Source organism: Coenobita brevimanus, chromosome 93, assembly GCF_032717465.1.
Source record: "Coenobita brevimanus isolate Jiangsu-jjx chromosome 93, ASM3271746v2, whole genome shotgun sequence".
Taxonomy (NCBI): domain Eukaryota; kingdom Metazoa; phylum Arthropoda; class Malacostraca; order Decapoda; family Coenobitidae; genus Coenobita; species Coenobita brevimanus.
In genome coordinates this window covers 29,375,316-29,395,332 of record NC_137046.1, presented here as the reverse complement: position 1 = coordinate 29,395,332, position 20,017 = coordinate 29,375,316, and the positions used below count along the sequence as shown (strand labels likewise).

At 41.4% G+C, this 20,017-nt stretch overlaps 1 protein-coding gene across 2 annotated transcripts in view; it reads left to right on the top strand.

Annotated features, from left to right (window-relative positions):
- Positions 1-20,017, top strand: part of LOC145412627 (methionine synthase-like) — a 419,211-nt gene that overhangs the window by 241,254 nt on the left and 157,940 nt on the right. Inside the window, exons 13-14 of one of the 2 annotated variants that reach the window (XM_080282543.1) lie at positions 5,542-6,396; positions 15,598-15,714. In XM_080282543.1, coding sequence (XP_080138669.1) covers positions 5,542-6,396; positions 15,598-15,714 — 972 coding nt within the window. The remainder of the gene's footprint in view (positions 1-5,541; positions 6,397-15,597; positions 15,715-20,017) is intronic. The other variant, XM_080282544.1, reaches the window with a different exon arrangement.

Below are 20,017 nucleotides of genomic sequence, written 5' to 3'. Positions count from 1 at the left end.
CTGGTCACAAATAGGTCCATAAATCCGGTCTGAAAAGTTGCATTTTTTATTTGAAAAAAATCAAGGTTTTGTAAATTAAAAAAAAATATATATATTCATGCATAAGGAACTAATATGCATCTCTCTACAAAATATTAGGGCTTTACTTACCATACAAGAGCCATAATAATGATGGAAAGTTGCATAGCAAGTGGTGTGTGGTGTCGCTGATAAATGCATTTTTGTATACAAAGTGATAGAGAAACACTCCTACTAAACTAAAATCATAAGTCTGTGTTTATATCTCCTCAATTGGATTGTCCAGTACCCAGAAAATCAGTAAATATTGAGAGAAATACTGATAACATTCACCAGCTTCTTGCCACAGTTTTGAGACAGGGGAAGTAGGCGAGACACGATCATGGCCAGGGTACCTGTACCGTTAAAGCCACAATCGTGGCTGGAAGAACTGAAAGGGTTAAAGATAGTTTTTTGATTGAGTGGACATTGAAAACCAATTTGAGGTGGACAAGGTAGGTTTGGGGTATCATTATGGGTTACTTTGGGGTGGGTTCTGACCTTAAGTCGTGTTTCCCATGGGCTTTGTAGTTCAAGCAGTGTGGATTGCCTTATTGCTGTTCGAGTTACTGAAAAATTAGCCGTGTCATAAGTGAGCTGCCTGTACTGTAGATGGGTTTTGTTTACAGAAGGGAGGAAGCTGACTCTGGATTAGTTGAATAGATGTAGGAGAGACTTTTCAGAACAGAAGGGATTAGGTTTCATTACCCCATGTTTTTTTTTAGGTTGAAGAATATCATCCGGAGGTTGCAAGAGGTTGATCATTGGAAAGATCAAGATTCACGATGCAATATAACATACACACAGCTATGTCAGCTGATTGTTAGTATTAGCACCATTCCTGTGCATTGCTACTTTTGCTGCCAGCTGTTACTCCACCTATTTCACTCACATAACCGAATTCAAATTAGAGGTTAAATAAAGTCATCTAGCATAGAATAAGTCACTTTGTTTCCTACAGTTAATTAAATATGGAAATTGTACACACATTCTGTAGTGTATTGTGAGAAATGTTATATTGTAGGGCAGTGAGACATGGTCACTGGAAGAAAAGGATACAAGCAGATTGGAACACAATGAAGTAAGAATGCGGAGATGGATGACTAAATGACAGAACTGAGAATAGTGTGCTGTGAGAGGGGTTTGGCATGAACTGTATTCTATAATCTTAATTGTAATGTATTATGGCTAACATCAGGCAATTTACTTTGCTTAAGGGCTATCATTATCTTCATCTCCAACACCTTGCTCCCTCCTGGGAACACCGACAGATGACCATGACAGAAGCACCTCCAAGCTACCATATCCTCACATACCTTTCTCATTCTTATGAGCTTTTCTCTTCCTCTTCCTCCTCCTCCTCCTTCAGTGTATCTTCCACTCTTCTTCCGTACCACATAAGGTCTACCTTTATCAGTCCTGCCCTTGTCTCACATTCACACACTGTCTTTGGCACCCTGTCTCTTTATATTCCTTGTACATGCCCATACCATCTCTGTGTATTCCTCTTTTTCCTCATGGCAATTGGACACCTCATTATTGCTTTTTTTTTCATTCCATAATGCCTGGAAATTTCACTATTTATTTCACCCTGGAACATCCTCCCCATGCCAGAAGCTGTTGTAAGAAAGGTCATTGTATTACACTGCTTGCAACCTAGACTGTCACTCACCAGATTTCACTTCCAGATGAGTGTCAGCAGTAAGACACTCATGTAGGGCTCTGTGCTAACTGTCCTACCCTTCAACTTGGAAAAAAAAAATGTTCTCCAGTTATTATTGTTTCCATGAAACAATCTCTCCTTAACTTCACCTTTCATATATTCATATTTACTAAATTACACCACATAGATCCCAGATACTTAAAACCATCTAACTCGTATTTCACCTCTCATTTGCACCCTGCAATCCACTGTTTCTTCTTTCTGCCCAGCACTGCCTGCCAGAATCTGTCATCATATTCTTTCCTTTCACATATCATTGTTTTACTTCTCTTCACATTTGCTTTTCATTTTTTTCTTGTACAGACTATTAGACTCATTCACCACCTTTTGCAAGTCATTCACTTTCTGCCATCAAAACAACATCTTTATACAAACCGGCTATAAGACCCCATTCATTGCTGTTTAACTTCAGTTTTGCTCCCATACCTGCAGTTCTCATTTTCATCTCATTGACTACTCCATCCACATATACATTGACCAGCTGAGGTGACACAACACATCCCTTTCTTACACCCACATTAATTCTAAAAGGATCACTGAACCTCTTCCCTATCTTAACATATGCAGTACTACCTTATAAAAGGATTTTATTGTCCTCAACAGACTCTTGCACACCATACAAAAGACCCTCCCTACTGTATAATGGACCAACTGGGGGGAAGCCGGATCCAGAAAAGCTGATAATCCATGATGTCTGTTGGTTTCCCCATTGAGATGGGATTTCATGCATATGTTTGAAAGTAAATGCTAATAAAAATGAAAACTGTACTCATTTTACATTAACCTAACCCCTGATTTTGCCTTTTTTCAGTTTATTTCACATCCTTATCATTGCTTCTCTTCAAGAAACACATGAATTGTGACCCATTGCATCCCATTTAACAGACATTGTATGTTATATCTGATGGAAGTCCAATGGCTTTGTAGTGTCTGTTAAATCCAATATCCAGTTTATTGCAGTACATTAAACTGAGGGTCTACTGTATATGCCTAACGCATTTTATAATATTTCCCAGTCCACTCTATCATAAGCCTTCTTTAAGTCCATAAATGCGGCCTACAACTTCTTATTCTTTGCAGTGTACTTTTCCACTAAAGACTACATGGTGAATAATTGGTTTTCACATCCCCTCCCCATTCAAAATTCACCCTTGTTCCTCACCATATGTTATCTTCTCTCATGCTATGTACCTACTATATAAGCACCCTGCCGTACACCTTAATTGGTATATTAATCCCTTTGTGATTCTTACACTCTTCCTTACTCCATTTTCCATTTAGTAGTAATACTGTTATTGCTTCCCACCAGGCTTCTGGAATTTTTCTTTTCTCCCAAGCCAGATGACACACACTGCATTATATTGCAAGCCATATCTCTACATCATTTCTCCACCAATGCCATCCACCCCAGGTGCCTTATGTAACTGTGGTTTCAGCTTATTAATTGCTGTATTATTGCTTTCCTCCAGGCCTCTGGAATTTTCCGTTTCTCCCATGCCAGTTTACACATACACTGTGCTTTATACTGTGAGTCTTATCACTACCACACTTAATATTTCTCCACTAATTTCATCCACTTCTGGTGCCTTATGTAGCTTCAGCTTATTAATTGCTGTATTTCCCTGCTGCTAATTGGTCTCTGTTTCAGTGTTTGACCATCTCCATGCCCCAGCAGGTAACAACTGCTTCTTTCATATGTGCCATTGCCAGAGAGCTAAAGTATTCTCTCCATTTCTTAATAGTTATCCTCATTTTCCAGCACTCTACAGTCCTTACTATGAAGTTTATCACCCTCCTCTCCTTTCACCTTCAGTCCTTTAGCTTCCTTTACTGTTGCATAGCATTTTTTTTTTTTTTGTGATCACTTATATTTCTTTCATGTTCAGTCCACTTGCTTTTTGGCATATTTTTTTATAAGCTGAATCTGTTTTACTCTGCTTCTGTCTCCTATATTTCTGCTTCCTCCTTTCTCTCACTTCCCACAGTACACCTCTCTGATACTTTTCTGTTCCTGCTTTTCCTCCTTCTAGACTACACCTGTATCACTCTTAAAGCAAACATTACCTCCCTTTTTACCTTTTCTCACAGTTTTCATACCTCATACTGTCCTATCACACCCTTATTCACAACATTCAGTATTTCCTGTATACTGTAACTTTCTCCTCATTTAGCTCTTACTCGTATTCTATTCTGTTTGCCTTACCTTCAATCAAAATCTTTCAGTAACTTCAGTTTTCTCCAGGTTCTCTAAGCTTATTCTCTCTTCCCTTACTGATTGATTCCCCATTCCTTTTGTACTACAATGTATTTCAGATTCTAACATTTGCCACTACTCTACTCTAAAGTGATTTGAAATTGTTGATAAACCTCTAACTTCCTTTGCACTTATAACTCTCTTTCCAAATCCATTATTTACCATTATATAATCAGTAATTGCCTTATGTTAAATTTCATCTTTCCCTCTCTGCCAGATATATCTGAGATTCAGTTTGTGCTCAAAGTGTGTTTTAGTTAAGAACATTGATTATTTTGCACAGATTTCTGATAATAACTCACTATTCCTACTCCTTCCCTCCAAAATGTGTATAAGCTGAGAACATCAATCTTTCTGTACACTTTTCTGATAAAAACTCACCAATCCTGTTCTTTCCCTCCGCATGCCACTCTTCCTACAGTATTTTCTACTTCCTCATTCCCTACCCTGCCATTCATATAATTGAAGACAATGGCTTTTGCATTCATTTATTCAGCTGCTCCCAAAACCTTCTGTTCTCTTCCATCCCTTTGCTTGTTTCTTTATTGACAGACATATATGCACATATAAATTTGTGTCTGTCTATCCCTTTCTTGCATACACACCATACAGGCCATGCATCAACACACTTTTGTACATTCACACAGTTTTTCATTCTCTCTGGTAAAAACAAAACAACACCTTTCTTCTTCCTAGCCTGATATTATTCTCTGAAGCCCAACCTTGCCACTCTTCCTTCTTCATATATCAGATTCGTATCTACCACGCTACATTTCACCACCTTTTAAATGTATTTCACTCACTCAACATTCATCAATCTTGCCTCTCTCCACCCTTTTTTTTTAAAACCAAACCTCTTCTTCACCGTCAATATACTGTATACAGCCACTCTTACTGGATGATCACTTTCATTCGTGTGAATGGCCTCTCTGCCACTTTGCATCTTTCCATCTCCTCCCTCTTGGGACACTGGCTGTTGGCAAGCCAGGCACAACTTAACCCCTCAGTGGCTGTGCCTTCAGAAATTTGCGTGATTCCCTGCCCAGCCCGGGGAACATATTTTCAGAGTTCAAAAATTAATTTCTTTTTCTTACAGATGTGAAGAGAATCATCTGGCACGCCTGGCAGTGTGTTTTTTTTAACTTCCTAAACTCATCCTGCGATTCGCTATGGTGCACTTAAGGATATCATAATATTACTGCACGTGCCATTAACATGTAAACATATGGGTGAAAACATCCGAGATGAAGTGACTGCCTGAGTGCGTGGGATGGTAGAGTAGGGTCTTGTAAACTTACCAGTGACCTTTGTTCCCTTCCCATAAATATTCACAGTTTGTTATAGCTTGCGCTAACTTGATGTTACCAGCACCAGCACAGTAAAGCATTGCTCAGCACTGGGGGCTATTAAGGAGTTAATGGTCAATGCATTTTAAAGTACTTGAAATAATATCAAAGCGTATTTATTTTATAATCCTTAAATAATTGGTTCGTATTTGTCTTTGCAGAGAACCTGCCCTGGAGCAAGAGTAAGCGGTGGGGTTAGCAACTTTTCCTTTTCTTTTCGTGGGAAGGAAGTTATCCGTGAAGCTATGCACTCTGTCTTCTTGTATCATGCCATCAGAGCTGGAATGGATATGGGAATTGTCAATGCTGGTTGCCTACCTGTTTATGATGATATTGAGTCTGAATTGCTGAAGCTATGTGAAGCTCTGTTGTGGAACACTGACTCTGAAGGAACTGAAAAGTTGCTGGCATATGCTGAGAAGGGCGTTTCCCAGGTGAAAGGCAGCCTAGCTGTGGATGATTGGAGAACTAAGGACGTGGAGGAAAGGCTGAAGTACTCTCTTATTAAGGGCATAGACAAGTATGCGGAAGAGGATGCTGAAGAAGCACGTGTCAATACGCAAAGGTACCCAAAGCCTTTGAATGTTATTGAAGGTCCCCTTATGAATGGGATGAGTGTAGTTGGGGAACTGTTTGGTGCTGGTAAAATGTTTCTTCCTCAGGTGATCAAGAGTGCTAGAGTCATGAAAAAGGCTGTTGCATACCTCATACCCTTTATGGAAGCTGAACGAGCTGCAAGAAGGACTGAAATTGAAGATAGTGATAGATACAGTGGCACTATTCTTTTGGCAACAGTGAAAGGAGATGTTCATGATATTGGAAAAAACATTGTTGGTGTTGTACTTGGCTGCAATAATTTCAGGGTTATTGATATGGGTGTGATGTGCCCATGTGATAAGATACTACAGTGTGCCATTTCAGAAAAAGCAGACATCATTGGCCTTTCAGGACTGATCACTCCATCACTGGACGAAATGGTCTTCGTTGCAAAAGAAATGGAAAGGTTAGGTTTACAGGTTAGTCACTCAGTTGTTCTTACTGTATGTACAGTAATTAGAAAACACAAAAACTGTCCATATATTAGAAGCTTATGAAATTCTTTGGTAATAGAAATGGAAATACATATACAAGATATTTATTATATGTTGGTTGAAGTAATATTGAGTAGTTTATAAGTTTAGTTTAGTCATGTTTTCTCTGAATAATTCTGTTTACTTTTCATTGCATGATTCGTCAGTCATCATTGATTGACGGCGTTCACCTTATACAGTATACCAAATCTTGTTCAGTAGCTAAATGAGGAGATTATTTGGTTAGCTCAAAGAGTTTATTAAAGCTGAAGTTTGATCAGTTGAGGTTCATTATAAAAATGGTTTACTGTAGTGTGAAATAAATGTATTGGTGATTTAGGTATAGTCTGTATTGCATGTTTGGCAGTTAAAGTATTGTATGCAGATTTATTGGAGAGTGGAAGGTGGTGGCGACCATCATCCACTCACTATGTAGTGCTGCCTACTTCTTCCTTCACCTTTATCATTCTTTTTCTTTGTCTGCCCTCCTCCCTTCCTATTCCTTTCATCTTTCCTGTCACTTTTTATTGCTCTTCTTTCCTTTTCAGATGGCATTACATTGAGTGGTAAATCTAATGGTTTCCTGTAAGCCAGGAAACTATTTGCAGTGTTGGGTGGTAACCATATAACCAACCTATACACGTTCCCTATGTGTCAGCAAGTGGGTTGGTGGAGGGTTAATGCCCCTTCCCATAAAACAACAACCTGGAAACTCAAAGTCAAAAGGCCACCCCTCATGGGATTATGGCATCTGGCTATAGATAGATACAGTAAAACCTCACTATAACGGACTACTGTAATTGGGGCCCAAGCCATTTAGGAAAAAATGAAATTCAGATAAAAGCGACATCCAGACTTCCCCTTGTTAACCTTGACTCTTTCTGATATGTCAGACATTAGTCTGGATTGCAGCAATGGTTTTTAAACTGTTTTCACTACCGTCGCAGTACACTACTGTACGGGCAAACCCTGATTTATGATACCCCTAGATGCGATACCCAGGAATAGTGATGGGGATAAAATTACCACCCTACCCCGCCTATCGTAGGCCTACTCTTGGTTTTACAATGATTTTTTTTTTTTTAACCGATTTTGATGATATTTTACACTTAAATTTTGTGTTTGGGTTGATTTATAAACTGTTTTTAGACTTAGATTAATGTGTTTTAGTCATAGGTGGAGTGAACGCTGTCATTTGGGGTACGGATTCTTGCTCATCAGATGAGGTACAAAACAGAGTGGACAACTAGGTGACTCAACGAAGAATATTTCGTGTTTGACCATTGAACTGTCATCTAGTCTATTACAGAATACATAATAATAGATTTAAATAAATACGACCATCCCTTAACATCCGCGTTTTTAACATACACAGGTTTAAATTTCTGCAGGTGGATATAACAAACGGTTTTAAATATCCACAGGTGGGTACACTACCGGGGCTGGATTTAATAATGCATTTTATCTCATTGAACTCTGCTGACACTGTTCACTGCAGATGTAACATTTTCTCAGGCACATTTCATGGCTGTTTTAGTGATGGCATTATCCAGTGATTCAAATATAACACTCATCCTTTTGGCCAGTTCATGTAGTAATATCATTAACTCATCAGGGGAAAAGTTAGGACGGGCTGGGAGTATTTCTTTTCTTTCATGTACCCTCATTGAGCTGGTCTGAACCAGTTTGCTGCCTCCCCCCCCCCTCCCTCGTACCCCTTGATGAGCTGGTAAACCGATTTGTTGTCCTCCCCCCCCCCACTCTCGTACGTTATATGAAGCAGTACACACCCAAAAACACACTGAAATCATAACGAGAGTGGCAGAAAGTGTTATTTTATATTGTGAATTACTGTGATAAAATAAAAGTGATTTAGTGATATTTTTGCAATAATCAGAGAAGTCACGATGCTAAGCACATTAGCTAACAAACATTTTTGCAGTTGCAAACTGTGCAGCAATGATATGAAATGACTCATGACTTTATATCAGTAAGCTTTATAAAAGTAAGTGGTAATAAAAGTCATTCATGAAGTCTGATAAAGTTTGTAATGATTTTCCTCACATCGTTACTGTTTCGCTAAAGTCTAACGTAAACACTGGAATATCGTAACAAAATCATAGGAGACTGGCTAGAAGTGTTTTTTTTTTATTATTATTCCAGTTACTGTGATGAGGTAATGTGGCTGTAACCCTGTTTTGTATGGAAAATATCTTGTGGTTTGAAGGAAATTTCCACCTCCCTGGGCTATTTCCTGCATCAGTCAAAATACACCTTGTATTCTCTCAAATCGTTCTCTGTACTTGGAGTGCCTACGGACATGCAATTTGTTGCAAACGATAGTAGAAAGATTGATGTTTGTCTGACAAAAATTTTAGCTCAAGATTAACGATAAGTGCGTTAAAACACGAGATGAAAACACACAATTTTTTCCCTATTTCTCCACAGTGAGCACAGTCAGTACATTGTCATCACAGCCGCTGCAGCCAAAGGGTTAAGTGGGGTCCAGGGGTGTTTTTAAGGGGGACAGCAGATATCCACGGATTTTTAACATACACGGGTGTCTCTGTTACCTAGCCCCCGTGGATGTTAAGGGAGCACTGTATTAATAATTATGAAAACATTAGAGAGTAAATATTTCATGCATTGATGAAAACTGTGACATTGATAAATCATGTGTTTACATTCGGGCTGTTCAAGGAGAACATGCTTTGAAAATACAAAGGAACTTCTAAATAAATGTTGGAAAATAAGAGAGAAGAAAATAAAAGAGCTCAGCAACCAGAACAGTTGCTAAAACGACATAATGGGGTGCCATTGAAAAGGCTATCTTGATTGCATCATCAATCTATAAGTCCTGTGTTTATATTCGGGCTGTTCAAGGGAAGATGCTTTGAAAATACAAAGGAATTTCTAAATAAATGTTGGAAAATAAGAGAGAAGAAAATGAAGGTGCTTAGCAAGCAGAAGAGTAATTAAAACAACATAAGGAGGGGCCTTTGAACAGGCTATCCCAATCGCATCATCGATCGATAAATCACGTGTTTACGTTTGGGCAGTTCAAGGGAAAATGCTTTGAAAATACAAAGGAATTTATAAAATGTTGAAGAATAAGAGAGAAGAAAATAAAGGATCTCAGCTGCAATGGGGTCTATAAAAGCCCGCATTGCTTAGAGGCAAAGTGGGGTTCATCTCCTTTGCTCAGTGGTAATGTCCACATGTTTGAAGTGTGAGGGCCTGTGATCGAATCTTGGCCAGACCAGTGATTAGTTTGTTGTCTCATTTTGGTGATTACATTGGTTGGCAGCCGTGTAGAATGTGAGTCGAGGCTTGGAGGGTAGTGATGTTGGTTAGCTGGCAGCATTCTAGTCCTTACATCCCGGGGATGAGCTGTTCATTGTGGTCCGCAGCGTCCTCAGTGGTGGCCTCCAGTGGTACGCAACCGTGTGTTCGAAACTCACCAACTTAACCACCAAGGGAAGAAAAGAGTGAGCTAATGGGGTCTATAAAAGCCCATGTTACTTAGAGGCTAGAGGCAAAGCAGTGATCTTCTCTTTGGCTCAGTGGTAACCTCCGCATGTTTGAAGCGTTAAGGCCTGTGGTCGAATCTCGACTAGGCTGGTGATTAATTTGTTAAGTCTCATTTCTGGTTGTTACACAGCAGCCAGAACAGTAACGAAAACAACATAAAGAGGGGCTGTTGATAAGGCTGTCCCGATTGCATTGTCGATCACATTCCCTGTCAAGAGAATGTCCCGTCAAGACATCATCAATTCTCTGTCGCAGCAATTCACACCTTGGATGTTTCTGCATCATTCATACATTATTATTATGCATTGCAGATGTTTTAATATCTAACCCTTCAGTGTTTATGGGTGTGGTGCAAATTTCATGCACTGGTCGCCGTGTGACGCAGGCTGTGTCTGTGCACATTTCAACCTCTCGTTACCATTCAACGCCAGTTGCGTCGAATGAAATGGCCCATGTTTTTTTTGGTTATGGGATGATTTTACTTCCTTTTCTGGGCGAGAACAAAGCGCTCATTGTTTCCCTGTGTATTCCTCCACTGTGCTCAACCTAGCCCGCACCCAGCATTGCCCCAATACCTCAGTCAGTGTGCTACGAGCCTTGCTTGAGTGTAAGATAATTTCCTTTCACACTCCATGAAATCAGCCCTAATTAACCTACAGTAATTCTTTATACACCAAAATGTAACCAAATAAATTCCCTATAACTTTTTCTCAGTAACATTTACGATAAAAATTATATTTCTATGAGGAAAAAATGAAAAAACTGAAGTAAAAAAAATTAAGGCATGAGCTACATTCGGCTGATCTTTTTTACAACACCATAATTATTAGGATTACGGTGAAAAAAAAAAAGAAACAATTATTGAAGCATAAACAAGGGCATGAGGATATATTGCTTATGAACTGCCGAGTGCGCAAGAATAATGCGGTGACGGGGAAGGTCTCTCAGTGTGTAGCCTTGGGTGCTCAGGACTGTGTCCCAAGTACTCGCTCATGGTTGAAAGCAGCCTGCGTTGATTGGTAATGAGAGGGTTAATTGTCCCCTGGACCGTCTGAAGATGGGATTGTATACAGTACAATGCTGCTGCTTCTTCTCTGCCAAGTTTGAATACGAATCAGAGATCTCATTCTCTAGTGACCTTGACTGGGTACAAGCGAGATGGGCACTGGTTTTAGGCTTAGGATAGCTTCATTTACAGCAGCTAGGCCATTTACATTGGCTTTAAACTTTTTTGGACTTATTTGGGTAGGTTTAGGACTTGGTTGGGGGGGGGGGGAACCCAAGGCTCAAAAATGCATACTTGTGCATTACGTGTTAAATCTACCCAGAGATATGATACCCCACCTGGCAATGGGTTTTTACTTAACCAATCTTCCTGCTCTATCTTCATTCAACACCGATGGCAGGCTTGTTGGGACTCAGTCACTAATAATAAACTGCGTGTTGTTAAACCTTCTATTTCCCCCTGGTTGACCCCATGCCACTGTAATAGAAGATGGGAGAGTGCTTTAGCTCGTCTTAGAATTGGTCATACTAGACTTACCCACTCGTATTTGATGTCTGGTGGTCGTCTTTCCCTTTGTACTCGTTGCAATACCATTCTCTCCATACACCATATTTTCCTTGATTGTTCTCTTGACACTCTGCAGTAACGTATTTCATTTCCTTTTTCGTCTCACCTCCAACGTACCCCGAGAATCACCATATTTTTCCTTCCTTACCTCTATTGGTCTTCTTTCTGACTTCTAATTCCATTCTTTACTTCAGTAGCCCCATCTGTTATATGATGTACTTCTCCCATTGACCCATTGCTTTCATGATGCCGTGTCCGTGCTCCCAGCCTCCCCAGCATACACGACTTGTTTCCGATGATCCGGCTTTACGCTGGATTTTGGCACTAGGTTCCCATTGTTCTTCTTACTTAACCAGTTGCATCATTAAACTGGGGTATGCCTGTACAGTTTTAATACATTCACTGCAATAATCAAATGGTATTATATATATAATAATACTGTACTGTACACTGATAAACATGTCTTTTATTTACCTTACTGTGGTGAACATAGCTGAAGTGGGCAGGTAGTCCTGACTGCTTCTGGCTTTATTGAACTTTTTCCGATACATTTGAATGTAGTCCAGTAGCTCCTTGATTCTGATAAAAGCAAATGCCAATCTCTTGAAGTCCGTCACATCGAGGTTTTACTGTGGCTAGACTTATTGGAGGAGGGGCATGGGCTTATGATTTGTCTATCTATCTATCTATCTATAGCCCGACGCCCTAATCCTGCAAAGGGTGGCCGCAGACAAAACGCCTCCAAGTCGCTCTGTCACCCACCATTTGACTACCCTCCCCCCATCTCACCCCCCCCTCCCTCATATACCTCTCTACTCCATCCCTCCACCTCATCCTCGGTCTGCCTATCCCTCTCCCTCCCACCTCACTTACATACACCCTCTTAGTCAGTCTTTCAATCTCCATTCTCTTCACATGTCCAAACCACCTCAGTGTATTTCTCCTAATCTTCTCAACCACATCCACATCCACCCCACAGCGTTCCTTCACTTCTTCATTCGTCAACCTGTCCCTCCACGTCACTCCACATGCTCCTCTCAAGTAACTCATTTCCACAGCTCTCACTCTTGACTTGTTCCCCTCTTGCAAGGTCCATGCCTCACTTCCATATGTCAGGGTAGGGATCACAATACTATCATGCAGTGACTTCTTAACTTCCATACTTACCTCCCTATTTCTCATCACTGCTTTCAGTGTGCCAACAACCTTCCTTCCCTGCTGTACCCTTTCACGCACTTCATCCCCCAAAGTTCCATCCTTACTCATCACACTACCCAAGTACTTGAATGCACTCACATTCTCCATATCCTCACCATCCAACCTCACTGCACACTCTGTGACTTCATTCCTCTCAAACACCATAACTTTACGTTTGTTTACATTAACTTTCAGATTCCTCCTCCTACACACTGTCCCAAATTCATTCACTAAACCTTGCAACTCCCATTCATCTTCACTCAACAATACTGTATCATCAGCAAACAGCAACACCGGAAGCTTCCAAATCTCATCCTCATTCATTAGAGCCACCCCCACATCCACTGCCCTACCTTGCACCTCCTTTACAACCCCATTCATGTATATATTAAACAGCCATGGAGACATCACACAACTCTGTTTCAGTCCCACATTGAGATTAAAGAACTCACTCAGCTCACCATCCACTCACACCGTAGCCCTAGCTCCCTCGTACATACTCTTCACGGCACTCAACAATTTCCCCTCCACTCCATATATTCTTAATACCTTCCACATACCTTGCCTATCTATTCTGTCATAAGCTTTCTCCAAGTCCATGAAGGCAGCATACACTTTCCTTCCCTTCTCTAGATACTTCTCCACTAAACATCTTAGAACAAATATCTGATCTACACACCCTTTTCCCTTCCTAAATCCCCCTTGTTCTTCTCCAACTAGCTCCTCCGTCATATGCCTAACCCTATCAATGAGTATTCTACCATATATTTTACCAGTCACACTAAGTAGGCAAATACCCTTATGGTTACCACATACTTCTCTCTCCCCTTTTCCTTTGTATAAAGGAACAATTATACCTGATTTCCAGTCCTCTGGAACCCTTCCCTCTTCCCAGGCCAATCTACACAACTTCCATATCCACTCCACAACAATCTCACCCCCATACCTAAGCATTTCACCACACACTCCATCAATTCCTGGGGCCTTTCCCAACTTAATCTTCATCGCTTCCACTACTTCTGCCCTACTGATCTCTTCCTCCCTCATCTCATCTCTTCTTCTCCCAGCCATTCCCCAACCACTTATACTCGCACTGCTCTCACTCTCTACATTCAACAAATCCTCAAAGTTCTTCTTCCATTTCCTCAGTTTCTCTCTCTTCTCCACCAACAATCTGTTATTCCTATCTTTCACTCCCCTACTATTTCCCCTTTCACACTGCCTTACTTTCTTTACCTCCTTCCAAAACAATTTCTTACTCTCCCTCCATTTCACACTCAGATTCCTCCCAAACTCTTCATCCACTTTCTTTTTACTCTCCTTCACCAGTCTCTTAACCTCCCTTCTCCTGCTCACATATACCTCTCTCTTCTCTCTCTCATCTCCCCTACCTCTACTCGCTAACCATTCACTATATGCCTTCTTCTTTTGTTCCACAGCTCGTTTCACCTCATCATTCCACCATGCTGTCCCTTGCACACCCTTGCATCTCCTCCTCACTCCACAAACTGCCTCGCACGCTGCGCCTATCTCTTCCGTGAATATCTTACATACGTCTTCCACCCCTTCCATCTGCTCTAGCTCGTACCTTCCCAATCTTTCTTCCACTATGCTCTTATACTCTGTCATTTTCTCACTATCTTGCAATTTCTCCACTCTTCTCACAGGAGTTGCTTCCTCCTGTCTTCCCCTTTGTCTCCTCAACCACCTTCTTTGCATCTTTACCTTGGCCATCACTAAGTGATGGTCCGAGATTCCATTCCCCCACCCTCTCCACACTCTTGCATCCAACACTTAGTATATCATGGCCTTTCGTTCAACAAGTTCACCATCCATCCTCCTCATTACACTCCATATATACCGGTGGATCATCTTATGCCGAAAGTAGGTGTTGGCTATTGCCAACCCCTTACAAGCACAGGTATCCACCAAAGCACTTCCATTCCCATCTACGTCAGCTGCCACACCCCACTGACCAACCACTCCATCCACTCATATTCATGTCTCCAATCAACAGCACTCTCTCACTCCTCTCAAACTTGTCCATACATGCATCTACTCTCGCCCAAAACTCATCTTTCACCCTTGCCACTCGATCCTCTGTCGGGGCATACACACATACAATCGCCCACACTTGTATACCTACTTTCATCCTCACCCATACAATCCTTGCACCCACTGTTCCATACTCTCTTATATTCTCCTTCCACTTCTTGCTTATCATCAGACATACTCCCTCTCTTGCCCTCTCATTTTCATTGACTCCCGCACATATACCTACACCATATTCCCATTCTCTCACCCTTTCACCTTGCCATTTAGTTTCAGTCAGTCCACATATATCCACTTTTGCATCCTCAAGCACCTGAACAATCTCTCTCTCTTTCACTTCATCATTCACTCCTCTCACATTCCACGTTCCCACCCTAAGAATGTCCTTTGTCCGTTCCTTAGTCATCAACGTATGGTCCGTCTGGGTCCGAGGCGCTTTATTCGCTTTTTTAGTTAGTTCTTTTTACGTGGTGGGGCATTAACCCACCACGAACCCTTTTAGTAGCCTCGTACGACAAGCAGGGATTTGTAAATCTTTATTTTTGCCAAAGTTGGAACCATGTGAAGACTTTTTTTTTTTTTTTTTTTTTTTTTTTTTTTTTTTTTAAGGGATTGTATTTATGTACTGTTTTGTTTGCATTTCCCCAAAAGAATGTCTCCAGCTCATTAATATCCTGAAATGAAAATACAGGAGTCTTTGCTGGACAGTCTCGCCTCATTCGTGTACTCTAAGTATTTATTACATTACATTAAGTAGATGATACAATACCATAAATATTATATTCTCTTTATAGATTCCTCTGCTTATTGGTGGAGCCACAACCTCTAGAACCCACACTGCAGTGAAAATCGCTCCCAGATATAAAAATCCGGTTGTACATGTTCTTGATGCATCCAAGAGTGTAGTGGTGGTGAGTAATGCTAATCTTCTGTTTTCATTTCTTACACACACACACACACACACACACACACACACACACACACACACACACACACACACACACACACTGGAGTATGCAGGTGTAGATTTGAGTCCACATCTTAAAAAACACATAGATAAGATTCAAAAGGTACAATGGGCTGCTACAAGATGGGCTACAAGTTTAAGGAATCAGAGCAGTGAAGAAAGACTGTAAAAATTAAACCTACCAACATTACAAGAGAAGGAAATGAGGTGACATGATTATAGTGTATGAATGTATCATAGGAAAAGAGAAAATAGATATAAATGAGTGTACTGTAATGTATAACCTATGGGGAAGCAACATCAAGAGGACACTGCAAAAAATTATGCAAAAAGAGAGGTGATAAATGTCACGAATCAATTCGCGACATTTCCTTTTTGTGAGAAGCCACGAACTATTAGTGGAAAACTCACTGTGTATCGCTCAGTTAACCGTTTCTCTCTCCATTTCGGAGTAACTTTTCAAAACATTCATCACTTTCAAAAGTGACCGATTTAATGCACGTCACTAAGTGCGCTACTGAGCGATACAATTGTTTTTTATCGTTCGCCTCTGCTTGCATAAACCGTTAGCCACGCCTTCTTCCGGTGGCTCGTGCTTCCTGCCCATACAGTGCATTTGAATTCAGTCTTGTGTTTGCTGTGGCGGAGAAAGGTCCTGTGCTCCAAGAAGTGTGAGAGGTCGCTAGCACCCAAGCTCCACTGAGACAGTTAATCCAGTCCTCCCACCTTAGTGGTGATACATAGCATTCATCGACTGGTATTTCTTTTGTGTATTTTGTAGTTTTAAGAGCTTAGTTAAGGTGTTTTTCCTAGGCGTAAGTATTTAGCTTCTGTGAGAGTGAGTGAGTGCGTCTCATTTAATTTGATTTGAATTGTAACGTTAAATTTATTTTGTGATTAATAAATTTAACAGTTCCTTTCTTGAGCTTAATGTAAAATCTTGTTTCATTTCTCCATAATTAAGCTTATTTTCCATATAGCTCCTAGCTTGCATGAACGTTTGCTTTCATAACTGGTACTTAGACCAGTCTTGTTGTATTAACTTAAAATCCGTTGTGCCAGGAGTTAATGCATCAGCAAGAACCTGATGTTATTATTATTAGTATTAGTTATTTATTGTCAGGGGTGATGTAACTTTCTCCAGAGGCTAACAGTACAGTAATTCAGCAATTGTGAGTAATTAGTCTCTGCTGTGTACTGTTGAGGAAGTTTATAAATTCTCGTTCTCAGAGAATCGTGCTAAGCCAGCGTAAAGTAATCGTTGCTTGATGTAGCAAGACAATCATTGTCTCTGCTTTTCAATATTATTGAATATTATTATCAATTTAAATAATATTTAACCATTTATTTCAAAATTACCGTGATATTATAAAAACCCCGTGACAATTGGCGACCTCATTCCAGGATATTAACTCCTAGCTCTAAAGCTATTCACGAGATAGTGCTCACTCATTCATATTTAGGTATTTATCATTAAAGTTTATAGGCACAAGCTTACTGGTGTTTACCCTTAATTTAGCAAGTGAATTTTGCTTTATTAATTAATAGAATACTTAACTCTAGTTTAATTTTGGTAACGCCAGACAATTTTATTCGCTTCTGGGAAGTCGCCGTACCATTGTGTTTATTATTGAGTCTTCCCAGTCATTTACATCTTTTATTTATTCTTTGCCAGTTAACTGGATAAGACTGGTCACCACTAGCTTGTGTCTGTACTCTTTACTTTTGTTTATTAGTATTCGTCATAAGCAGTCAGTACTCAATTTCGGTTTGCTTAATAAATTAGCGAAATGGCTACTGCTGTATTTTTACAGGAAGCCAAAGATATGGGTCTTGCGGACCCAACTGAAATTAAAGAATACATACTCTCACGGTTCAATTACGAGCAAGAACGTGAGAAAGATGCTCGTGAAGAGCGTAGAATTCAGCGCGAATACGAGCGAGAACAGCGTGAACACGAGCAAAAACAGCGCGAACTCGACTTGGAACACGAGCGAGAACAGCGTGAACACGAGCAAAAACAGCGCGAACTCGACTTGGAACACGAGCGAGAACAGCGTGAGGAACGAGAGAAAGAACGAGAACATGAACTTGAAGTACTGAAGCTCAAGCGAGATTCCTTGGCTTCAGACACGTCTGCTGCAGTTGGTCCAAGCTCCACGAGCTTTCTCCCTGCACATGTCCTGGCGACCCCACGCATCAAGCTTCCTTCATACAAGGAAAGCGAGCGAATCGAGCCGTACATAGCTCGTTTTGAGGACATGGCAGACATGTATCAGCTGGATGAGGCAGCTAAGCGGATCCAATTTCTTAGTTTATTTGAGGGCCCTGCCCTTGATATTCTCCACAGAATTCGTGGAGACAATCTCACATATGAGATGATGAAAGCTGCACTCATTAAGGCGTATGGTCTCACAGTAGACGACGCCAAAGTTCAGTTCATGCGAGCTCGTCTCCAAGACAAGGAGACAGCTGTTCAGTTCCTTGATCGTCTCACAGCTTACTTAAATGAGTGGATGGAGAAAGATGAAACTCCTTCCACGCGTGAGGGGATAATTGACCTTATGCTGCGTACACAGCTAGAGAGGTCGTGGCCTGCTGAGCTCATAGCACAGCTTAAGATCTGCCAGGTGAAAGATGCCAGCCAAATGGCAGAGAAGGCTGACGCATTCTTTACTGCATACGGGTATCAACCTCGTAAGCAAAACACCTGGAGCAGAAAAGATACTGCCAAGTCTGGGAAGCCGTCTCAGACTGAATCCCAGCAACAAGGCCATTCTCAGAGTAATGGCCAAGGTCCAAACCGCAGTGGAAGGACCAGGGGCAAAACACTCAGAAACCTGAGTGGAAAAGATACAACAAGTACCCTAACCAGCAGCAGTATCAGCCACGCAACCAACCGTCGAGACAAACTTTTTCACCACCAGCTCAAAAGAGGCAGGAAGCGAATGCAGCCTTCATTCCTCAGCAGCAGCCTGGTGGTCACGTCCCTACCAGTGTGTGTACTTCCCCACAGTTCACTAGTCCCACAGTGACAGTGAACCCCCCTCCACAGATGGCCAATGTTCCATCTCCCCAATATAACCTTCAAGGCACAATGTTTGCCACATCAATTCAGCAGCCTCATGAGTGGCTAGCTGCTTCCTCCACAGGCCCTCCCACAGGTGACAGTACCTTCCTTGTTCAGCCAGGGTTTGTGGGAGACATTCCTGTGAAGGTCCTGAGAGACAATGGTTCCTCAGGTTGCTCTGTCAAGCAGAGTTTAGTTCGGCCTGAGCAGTATACAGGTCGACAGATCCATGCAAGCCTTATTGATGGATCAGTGAGATTGTTCCCTGAGGCATGTATCCAGGTGGCATCTCCATTTTATACTGGTACGACACTTGCAGTTGTGTCATGCCAGAGCCTCTATTTGACTTAATATTAGGCAATATTCAAGGAGTCAAGGATAGTTGCTCCGATGATGACGCTACTCAGACTTCGGCCGCTGCGGTAACACGAGCCATGACTGAGGCTCCAGACCGTGTTACCCCAGTGATCATTGAATCGCCGCAAGATCTGATGTGCAGTCAACTTGTTGTACAAGAACAACATTCTGACCCGACACTTGCTGCCGTGCGGAACAAACAAAAGGGTCGAGTGATAAAGTATTCACGGGGAGGTCGAGCCAAGTTCCTTCGTAAACAAGGACGGCTCTACCGTGAGTCACGAACACCCGAGGGCGAGGTTCGACTGCAGTTTGTCGTTCCCGCAAAGTACCGCCTAGCAGTGTTAGAATGGGGTCATTGTTCAGCCTCAGGAGGTCACATGGGCAAAAGGAAGACCCAGGGCCATATCCGAGCTGACTTTTTCTGGCCAGGGATGGGACGGGACATAAATAGTTTTCTCCGTTCCTGCAGTGTGTGCCAAAGTATCGCCACTACTCAGGGACATGCCCTTCCTGTGCCATTTATAACCACACCTGTAATCTCTGAGTCAGTTGAGAGACAGGGTAGTGGTGAAGTGAGATACATCAAGGGAAGTGATAACGTAGGTGCAGACCTGATGTCTCGCCTACTAACTGCTGACTAACATGGGCAGTTGTTGTATGCTGGGTCCCGTGATAGGCATCCTCAGAGATTTGAGTAATCCAAGGACTAGCCTGGTTCCCAGTCAAAAGTGTAGACCTGACGTCTCACTTGTTGGCCCCACAGGACACATTATGTCCAGGGCCTGTACATACATATTATGTACCGTAAGTTAAGGGG